The sequence below is a fragment of the Nannospalax galili genome, unplaced genomic scaffold, assembly GCF_000622305.1.
Source record: "Nannospalax galili isolate Female #2095 unplaced genomic scaffold, S.galili_v1.0 scaffold139, whole genome shotgun sequence".
Taxonomy (NCBI): Eukaryota; Metazoa; Chordata; class Mammalia; order Rodentia; family Spalacidae; genus Nannospalax; species Nannospalax galili.
In genome coordinates, this window is record NW_008345884.1 from 344,830 (window position 1) to 355,495 (window position 10,666).

Genomic DNA, 10,666 nt, shown 5'->3' on the forward strand with positions numbered 1-10,666 from the left:
GTTAGTTCGAGCCCAGCCTGGTCTACATAGTGGGTTCCAGGACAGCTGGAGCTACAAGGAGGCCTTGTCTCAAAAAGACAAAAATAAATAAATAAATTAATTAATTAATTTAATTTAATAAAAAGGCAAAAAAGCATCCTCTGGCGTTAATAAGTTAGGGCTCTTTTTCCTAAATTTCAGATGTTTAAATTGTTACATTTTGGATTAAAATTATTTGCTTTTTGAAACATTTTTATTGAACTCTTGCGATTCTCATACAAGTCTCTTGCGAGACTCTCCATTTGCCCCCTCCACATTTTACTGCATATAATAAGGCTTATAGAGTCTAATTTGTGTTTCCAAATATCCTTCAGTATGGTCCACCCCTTGGAGCCTGATTAAGCTACCAAGAGTTCCATCCTTGAAAGAGACTGTCTCTCCCACTCCCATCAGTCATCTGCTGCCAAAACTTCCTTAGGTCAGGTTGGGGTTTCTTACCCACTTCTCCATGTCTATGGTTGAATTCTTTCTGATTTGAGCTTGGATATGACTTGTGCATGCTGTCACCATAACTGTGAGTTCATGTGAGCAACTGCTCAGCTGTATGACAAAATCTGTTTTCCTGTGGTCATCCCCCACCTCTGGCTCTTACAATCTTTCTGCCTCCTCGTCTGCAATGAATCCTGAGCTTTGGGAGGCAGGAATTTGATGTGGGTGTCCTATTCAGGGATAAGCACTCTGCAGCCTCTTGCTCTCTGCAACAGTTGTGGGTTTCTTTGTTAATCACTATCTGCTGCATAAGGAAACTTCTCTAGTGAGAGTTGGGAGATACATTAATCAATAAGTATAACAGTAAGTCATTAGGAATAAGTTTAATACAATAACTATTTAGTAGAAAACTAGTGTTGGACTCGTCTCTGTCCTGTGACCTGTCTAGACTAAGGTTTTTTAAAAAATTATTTGTGCCATGATGCTTGTATCCATCCTTTAAAAGTAAGTATGTCCCTAACTATGGAAATAGTAACAGACGCTAGGGTTTTCTTTGTTTAACTTTGTTGTTATTGTTTGGTTTTTGTGTGTGTGTGTGTGTGTGTTTTCTTTTGTTTTGTGACATGGTCTTCCTGTAAACCCAGTTGGCCTGGAACTCACTGTGTAGACCAGGCTGGACTCAATCTCACAGAGATCTGCCTGTCTCTCTCTTCCCAGTTCTGGGATTAAAGGCATGAATCACCTCTTAGTTTAATTTTTCTACTTCCTGCTCATCTAGACAGTTAGTCATTTTGTTAACCACAGGTTCTGTCTTTACCATGTTGCTACGGTACCTATGCTGCACTCTGAACAGAATGTCATTCATTCCATATTCATTCCACAAGATATGTTATACCCTAGCTATGTTCATCTCACCAGACAACATGTTTTATTGACCCAGCAAACTATTGATGAGTAAAGAAGTGATCACCAAGGTTCTTAGGGAGAGAAACTAAAGACAGCTTCCTATTTCTACCATGGAATTTTCTCAATCTTTTCAAGTGGAAAAGAGGTGGGAATATATAGTATATTTTATATGCTTATATTTTATAAGTGGTGAGAATATATATTTTATATACATTGTACATATATAGTATATGTTTTTATTTTTAAAAATTGCTTAATAATCACATGAAAATGTATGTTTAATCCTCAAATTTTCAACTATTTTAATCCTATTTTCAAAATTATATTAAATTCCCTATTTAGCTAAAGATATAAAAATCCAGCCAAAGCCAAAGCTAAAACCTCCCAGATCTAATATAATTGCAGTCTATCTTCACAATACTCCTAACAGTCCTTCCAAATTTTCTTTTGGGGATATACAACTGCCGAATATTTAATTTAGTACAATAGTTCTTTCATGCACGACATGTCATGTTTATTTGGAAAGCACTTAAATAACATACTCACTTAATATAGAAGTTGAATTAATGACATCGGCACTCCCTTAAATTACTATCTCTCCTGTAAAAGAGAACCAGAACTCATGTGTTCACTGATTTCTGGATCACTGAAATTCAAAATTTATTCACTTTCTTATGCCTAATAATTAAATATTGATTATCGTATCATTAGAGAAGACACACATATATATGGCATATGTACAGACAAATTTACCCTAGAAATTTTGAAGAAATGCAAAATGAAAGATAGGAAATCACTTGCTCCTACCCCTGTAGGTAACTAATTTTGACACTTTAATGTACTATGCCCTTTATTTTATTAATAAATACGAACACATAACAAAATGCGAATTCTAGTGTATCTATTACTTTATCTTGTGGATTTTTCTGTACTTATTCAATGAGTACTTTCTCGTTATATTAAGTATTCTAATCCATAAAAATATAATTTGTTTCACTCTTCTCCCACATTTGGGATTACAAGTGTTCTATGTTTGTTATAGCACTGAATTAATTTCCATATTCGAAACTCTTTGAATCCATAAATATTTGTTTAGGATCATTCCTAATCTGTACCTGAGTCAAGGAGCACAAATGTTTTTAAGGATTTCAATACATAGGAAATTACTTCAGAAAGAGTTTACTCTTTTCCATACTCAAAATACAAGCATCTGAATTCAAAACTCTTAAGTTTCAAAGATAATCAATAATAATAATTTCTTGAGCGATCAACTTATGTAACCTCAACTGCAATCAGTTCAAAAGCTAATTTTGTTAAAAATCTATACCCAAATGTAGAAGTCTGGCACTACTTTAACTTATTCCAGTGTACCTTTATGGAGAAATTTGATGTACCTGGTATTATCATAATTACAGGAGTACATGGAGGAGACACACCCCACACTGAGACTTCTGTGTATTGTGAGAAAAACTTAAGCAGGATTTTGATACTGTGATTTTGATTGTAGCTAATATATTTCTTCTATAGTTTGTTTAATGGGCTTGTGATAAGCCCTAGCCTTTCTTTGTCTGGCACTTGTGTAGTGAATTGGGCTTTATAAACATCTCTGTTACTGGAAATTCTTCAGTCTGACTTCATGTTCTCTTTGCTTAATTTGATAGACATCCTTCTCCACTGTGAGTCCCACTGAGGAATATCCTGAACCTGAGGAAAATGTTACAAGAGAAGAGAGAGAATTGAAAGAAGAGAAAGATGAGAGAGAACAAAAGGAAGAAGAAATCTCTGAAAATGCAAACACTGAAAAGATTTCCATGGAAACACTGCTCAAGGTGTTTGGAGGAGGAAATGAAGCCCTTGATGCGAACAGATTTGCCAGCTACCTCAAGACAGAGAATATCTATGCAGAGGTTAGTTAGAATGCTTTCATATAACTCCCTAAAACTTTATCATTGTATTGTATAGAATTTACGGAGGATTTGTTCTTTAAGTTAAGCTATTTTTAAATATCTGCAAGATTGTGATTAATTAACGTCACTGTTTTTTCTTCTTTAAAGAACTTCATAAAAACATTTCAGGATCTAGGTGCCAAGAATCTGGAACCGATTGAAGTTAATATTCTCCTGAAGCATCCCTACATTCAAGACCTGTTTGCAAATTATTCAGATTATAAACTTCCTGTGAGTATGACACTAAGTTGGGATAAGATGGGTGAATTCATCTCAGTGCTTGCAGTGTGTTTCTAATGTGCGCTATTAAGGAAGGAAAGTAAGCTGGACTCAGTCAAAGAGGCCTGCCTACAAGATCTAAGTGGTGCACACTAATGCACTATTGAGGTGATTCTTAGTATTATGGATTTGCCTTTTTAGTACAATGGTGCTGTCTGATGCCTATAGCAGAAAGCTGTAGGTAGGTCATAGTTGAAGTTGGGTGGATGGAATATTAGGGTAAGGGGCTCTCCTGACCACATAATGATACTAGTCTGTAACAGAAGATCATAGAGAAAAGTACCCCTCCTGCCAAAGAGAAAAAATGAAAATGAAAGCCTCCAGACAACTGCTGATATAATCATCCCTTTCAAATCATGGTACATATTTTCTATGTGGTACATGTGAGAGTATGAGAAAAAGTTTGGGTGCACTTCCACCAAGTATGTAAGGGAAAACCAAGGGCAACCTAGAGAAAACAATCCAGTCAAGCAAAAGGGAGAGCAGCAGCTCAGAGATCAGAGTAACCAAGCTAGTTTCAGGCACACATGCTATACATTCCCGATGGCCAATCCCAGGTCTTTCTCAATGAGGGGTGAGGCAGCCAGGAGCTGACATCAGCCTCTTTCAGTGTACCATATACTGCAGAGATCTCATATACCAGTTTTAACAGCACAAAATCACTGTTCCTGCTACCAACTTATTGGACTATGAAGGGGTTGCTGAGTTTGAGCTAAAAGAACTTTCACTTTGGTAAAATACAAGTGGTCTGAGATTTTTTTTCCTGATTGCTCAGAGATAAAAATTATTTCTTGCAGGTTTCTTCTCATGCCCAGAAATTAAACTACCTAGACTTAAATATCTTTATATCTGAATTGATTTGTTCTAGTTGTTGATCCTTTTGATATTAATTTATTCTCTTTTCTAGGACTAATTCAAATGGATTTCTAACAAGCTAGCCACTGTTGTGACACTGAGTAAAACACAGAGTAGTGAACTCCAGTTATAACATTTAGGAAAATGGACTATAAAATCAAAAGGCTTGAACTCTAAGCTCAATGCTTACTAGCTTCCTGACCTGAACTCTCTCTAATCATATTAGCTAAACACCCTGATCAAGGCAACTTACAGAAGAAAGGGTTTATTTGGGCTTTCAGGTCTAGAGGATTGAGTCCATTATGGCAGGGTAGCTGTGGTGGCCAGAACAGAAAGCTGAGAGCTCACATCTTCAATCTCTCATAGGAAGCAAAGAGAGCAACTGAAGTGGGACAAGGCTCTGAGCTCTCAAACCCTTTAAAGTGACATGCTTCCTCCAGGTTGCTCACATCACCTAAAGGTTCCATGACCCTCCCACACAGGGCCACCAACTGACCAAATGTTCAAAATCTTTAATCAAGCCAGTTGTTCTTGCATGCCCTTAATCTCAGCACTCAAGAAGACAGAGGCAGGTGGATCTCTGTGCAATTGAGAACAGCCTGGTGTCCATGGTAAATTCTAGGCCATCTGGGGTTACAGGGAGACCCTGTCTCAAAAAGACAAAGAAAGGGGACACTTCTCATTCAAACCGCCACACTGATCCCAGATGCTTTTCTATCAGGTGAGGATAATTATTTCTGTGCAAAAGGTATTGATAAAGTTTAAATGACATCATGCACAGAAAGCATAAACATGGTTTCTGACATGATGACATGTGAGAAGTGCTGCAGATATGATGGCTGGTCAACATAGAGCAACTTCCATTAGATTGCTCTTACGAGCTCATCAGGGACAGGAGTAAATGAGCCTCAAACACAGTGCTGCTACCAAGAAAAGTCTACTTATGCTTGCAAATAATTTTACATGTAATAACTGGAAGAGATGACATAATGTAAACCAATCAAATATAAAATTGAAACTTAAATCATGACTTGCATCTTCTAGAAGCCTGGAGGGAATAAGCTGTACAGAAAAGAGACGTGGTTTTAGAAGGCAGAGGGAGAAAAGTTGCATGCATTTTGCTATTGGAATTGAGAGATAGACGTATCCTAGGTGAAAGATAGGCCTAGGCCAAGGCATGGAAACAAGACTTCATAGATGATCCAGCCTCTTGAAAAGCTGTTGTCTGAAACAGTGTAGGGTAATCCAATTGAATTAATGTTTGTAAAGATCTTATTAATCTTTACAAAGATCTCACTGAATTATTAAGATTGTAAAGACTGTAGACTAAGATTAAAAAGATAGAAATTTAAATTGGATTTGAAAAAGCAAGGATGCACAAATCAGCTTCTGATCAGGAGAGTATGGTCTTATACTGATTTCTGCAACCCTAACATTTCCGGATCTCTTAACCGTATCATGTTATTTTGTCACGTTGTATACTGGGCTCCATAACCCCATCATTTAGACAACATCTTGTGCTACATGTTTTGTTTCACATATCAGAGAAGATATCTCTTATTTTGAGCTAGTAATAATTTGTTAAATCTCTTGGAATCATGTATAATTGAATTCATTTTTTATTATGCAGAATAAATAAGAGCATAAAATGTTCTAATTATTTTCTCCCTTAATGGGAAGAGAGCCTCCTACAAAGTCTGAACAATCTGTAAAAGTCTTCACACTGGCCAGAAAAGATTCTATTCAGCATCTTGCCTGAGGGGGGAAAAAAAAAACTTGATATGACTAACTCTGAGAGTTAGTCTCAGAAGAGGTGCCAGACTCCCAGGGACAGCAGAGGCCACAAGTTTCTTCTTAAATCATGTGTTTATCTCATTTTGCAAGACGAGGTAGTGTCTGGTGATACTGAGACCATGAGACTGTTTAAGTGGAGCACAGAAGCCTACTGTCTCCCAGAGAAAACTTCAGAGGAGGGAAGATGTGATACTGTGGGTCCCCCTGGCAAAGTGCTTTTTCCACAGCTCCCTTCTCTGCAGGAGTGTAGCAAAATGTCAAAGATTTATAGTCACCACACACTGAATGCCAGGAGAATTTGACATATTGATCATCAGGTACACTTCTGACGTTACAGACACCTCCCTGCTGTGCACTCTTTCTGGGAGCCCCCATGCACCATCCTTCAGTTAACCAGACTCAGTGTCATTGTCACTGCACACCATTGGCAGAAAGCTAGCTCACTTTGTCAGTGAAAAAGGTAGTCCATGAGTTAATCCACTGGCAGAACGGTTGCTTATGGGAAGGCTGAGGCAGATCCTTCAACTCTTGCTCTCCTTGCCCTTCACGTCTCTTCCTTATTATTGAACCCAGTAACCAGAGGAGAGGATGGGAAAATACTGAAGTCCGTTATCCTTGATCAGACCGAATTAGCCTAAGTTTTCTTAATGATCTAGAAAGCTGGATATTGGATTTAAATTAAAAAGGGTCCCTTTCCACAAGGCATTCAATTTTTATTTTTGCTAACCAAGAAGAAAGAAAGGAATATATGGGGGAAAGGAAAGGGAAAGAAAGAAAATCGACCTTGAAGACCTTGCTTCTCTCGGCTTTTGCTCCAGATATCCATGCACAAAAAAAAAGATCACATTTTTTAATGAACTTTAACCACAGTGATGTTATTTGAAGATCGTTTGAGATAAGTAGAGCAAAAGCTTAGAATGTGGTTTTTCAAGGTTAGAATATTGTTTGCTGTTATAAACAGTGGGAAGTGGAGGTTGCTGCCTAACAGTTCTGTTTATGAGGTCTGTGTTTACAAGCCACATCATTTGAAAATATGTAGTTGAAAAAATGTAGTAAATGTAATGGTCAAAAATGCTTTAATTTCTGCTCCTATTGTAAGGTGGACTGACTTTTTAGAATGAGAAAGAGGTCTGGAATGGTATCTATGAAATATTCTGGGCATGTGATATTACAGATCCCAGGTTTCAAAACTCTAACATTTTGATAATTATTATACCTACCTCATGGGTTTTTGTATGGATGAAACTAGTTAATATGCATAAAGTACTTAGCTCAGTTCCCAGCAGATAAAAAAAAGTGTTAGGTTATCACTATTGATATGGGAAACAGAAATTTCAGTACCCAAGAAGCACTTCCAGTTGAAATGCACCATATGAAGTGATAGTGGATAGATAGGTGAATGTATTGTCATTCATCTCTTGAATGAACGGTGTCTTCTCTTGACTAGAAACAAAGTTTTCACTGGTGGAGGGTCATGGTGATCAGGGTTCCAAACTACACTCCAGAGTGGTTCAGTGGTGAATACCATTGTAGAAGTTCCAGATTTTGTGTTGGATTTTTCAGATTTTTTTTCAGATTAGGCCACTTATTTACCTCTACTTTCCTATACAAAGAAAGTATGTTCAAAATGTTTTTAAATGATAAAAAAAAAATTATTTGGATGCTACGTGTGATGGTAAGTGCCTTTAACCCCAGACTGAAGGAGAGGCAAGCAGATCCCTGTGATATTGAGGCCAGCCTTGTCCACAAAGTGATTTCCAGGTGAGCTGGGACTAAGGAGATCCTGTCAAAAGAAAATTATTTGGGTAAATATTACAAAATTAAAGAGAACATTGTAACTACATTGCTGATGAGCAAAGTCCATTTCCTGTGACTAATATTTTTGACAAATGTAACCAAACAAATGATTTTCTCCAACAACTTAATACACACCATATCTTAGTATGAGTACTTGTCAAATAATAATGTGGTGGTTTGAAAAAGAATGTCCCCCATAGGCTCCAGGTATTTGGACATTTTTGTCCCCAGTTGGTGTACTGTTTTGGGAGGTCTTACTTAGAAAGTGTGGCCGTGTCGGAGGAGTCACATCACTGGGGGCAGGCTTACAGAGTTCTTAAGTCTTGCCAGATCTCCAGTCACACTCTTCTTCTTGTACCTGTTTGAAGATGTGAAAGCTTATCTTCTGTTCCTCCTCCAGCCACCTCTGCCACCATGGCTCCCTGCCATGATGGACACTTGTCCCTCTGAAACTGTAAGCTAAATAAACCCCTCCTTTTACAAGTTCCTTTAGTCATGGTGTTTCTATCACAGCAACAGAAAAGTAACTAATAGAAATAGCAATTATTGTTTGGAAAACTTATAAATAAAGCACATCACCAGTGGACAATAGTATCAGTCAGTGTCAAAATCAAAATATCATAAGAGAGTGCCTTTCAAACAGGGAGAGACCAAACTATATATAATTATAAATGTAACAGGAAGATTGTTTCCCTCCCACTTTGTCTTCAAGTCATCTGACCCTAACCCTCCAGCCTTACCTTTCTTTTTATTGCAATATATGATGGATGCTTCCATGCATCATGCTTCCAGAATACCTGTGCAGAACATCTGACCCTCTCAGGGCCTCTCCATTCACTGACATTGATGGTAGTGGTACCCTATTTCCACTATAAATTTAGCCAAGGTTGATTAACATCTCCCTGGAGCACATCAATTTTACTATGCTGTGGAGTGTCAGGCAGTTACAGAACAGCCCATACTTTAGTCTCAAAATTAACTAAGGCTGATATAAGTTGTTATTATTAACATAGTATTCAAAGGACGCCTGGCCTTTAGAATTGCAAGTGGGTAGGGCCCTAAAGTCCATGGGAAGCAGCCATTCTTTTCCTTTTGGTTCACTCAAGGTTGACCTTTGGCTTAAGGATATCGGTGTTTTCAAAGAACAAGGTCCCTTAGGAAGATGATTCACTGTGATTCCCAGCACTGACTGATAGAAGTAATGCAAGTCAGCATACTTCTGTATGCAAGTCAACAAGCCAGCTCAGACCATGAAATAACTTATGTGTTTATGAGTAAAGTGACCACCAACTGAAAACTTTGGACCTCAGCTCTGAAGAAAATAAACTTACATTTTTCAAGTACTCCTCTAAATTGTAGAAAAATAGACCATAAAATCACCACCACTATGCAATTTTTTGTTTCCCACATATGTTGGTATTCATTCTACATTGTGATATTAGTTTACATTTACTTATGATTTAAGACATTAAATTGGTAAAACATTCTGTCTCTGATAGTAAGAAAAGCAAATGGAGAGAAGGAACAATTCCAGGAAAGTAATCTGATGCTCTAAATGTCTACAGATCTGTAGACGTGATTAATTTCTCATTACAATTTTCCTTTAATAGAATGTGAATGCTGTCTTTTATTCATTTGTAAGAAAATAGTCTTTTGGTTTACATATTGTGTGACAAAGTTGTGTAATTTCTTTTAAAAACATTGCTTAATATCACATCTCCGTTACTGGATTAGAAAAGAGCATTTCTAAGACCTTAGATACCATTCCAAGGATTTAACTACTTAGGTTTCAGAATGGAACTCAAACTAAATGGAGGAAAGAGAGTAAATGAAAAGCAACCAATGATTTATCATTGCCACATATAGAAGGCCATCAATCATAAATTCTTTATTATTATGTATAACCTCCCTTTGGTCTTTGTCTTAGGATATTAAGATTATCCTCCAAAGAAATGAACATGTACATGGCAGTGATGGAGAAAGATCACCCTCAAGACTCACAGAGGAAAAGAAATGAAGACTTCGATTTTATAATTTAGCAATAAATCTTCAAAATTAAACATGACCATAGTATTTGTCCTATAGGTGATGATTACGATTGAGGACATGACCCCTGCCACTCAAGGAGGAGCTCTGAAAAGGAAAAATCAAATCAGAGACAAGTTCTATCATAAACCTTAAAGAAAGACAGCAAAAACCTAAAGTCATCAAGATTCATTGGTTATGAAAGTAGAAAGTACTAGAAACAATATCCTCAAAGTAAATATACTTATAAGTAATGACTGCTCCCTATGGGAAGTATCTACATTAGGGGAATATATTGAAAATTCCTCCAAAACTCCGTATCAGAGTGGAACTGTTCTTGCGGTTCTTGTTTCACATATTGTAGAACCTGGCGTTTCATCCCAGTGCCAAAAAGAAAGCTGCACTAGTGAGCAACAAGGCCATTGTATCAGAGTGGAACTGTTCTTGCGGTTCTTGTTTCACGTATTGTAGAACCTGGAGTTTCATCCCAGTGCCAAAAAGAAAGCTGCACTAGTGAGCAACAAGGCCATTCTTGGTCTTTCCATCTATTCATGGTTGTTTCTAGTAGAACACAATGGTTCCTTCAAAGACAGTTG

At 37.3% G+C, this 10,666-nt stretch overlaps 1 protein-coding gene across 1 annotated transcript in view; it reads left to right on the forward strand.

The window, feature by feature from the left end:
• Spef2 (sperm flagellar 2) overlaps positions 1–10,062 on the forward strand; it is a 176,260-nt gene extending 166,198 nt beyond the window's left edge. The window contains exons 35-37 of the mRNA XM_029567817.1: positions 3,036–3,281; positions 3,429–3,551; positions 9,973–10,062. Of these exons, the coding sequence (XP_029423677.1) occupies positions 3,036–3,281; positions 3,429–3,551; positions 9,973–10,062 (459 nt within the window). The remainder of the gene's footprint in view (positions 1–3,035; positions 3,282–3,428; positions 3,552–9,972) is intronic.
• The last annotated feature ends 604 nt before the right edge of the window (positions 10,063–10,666 follow it).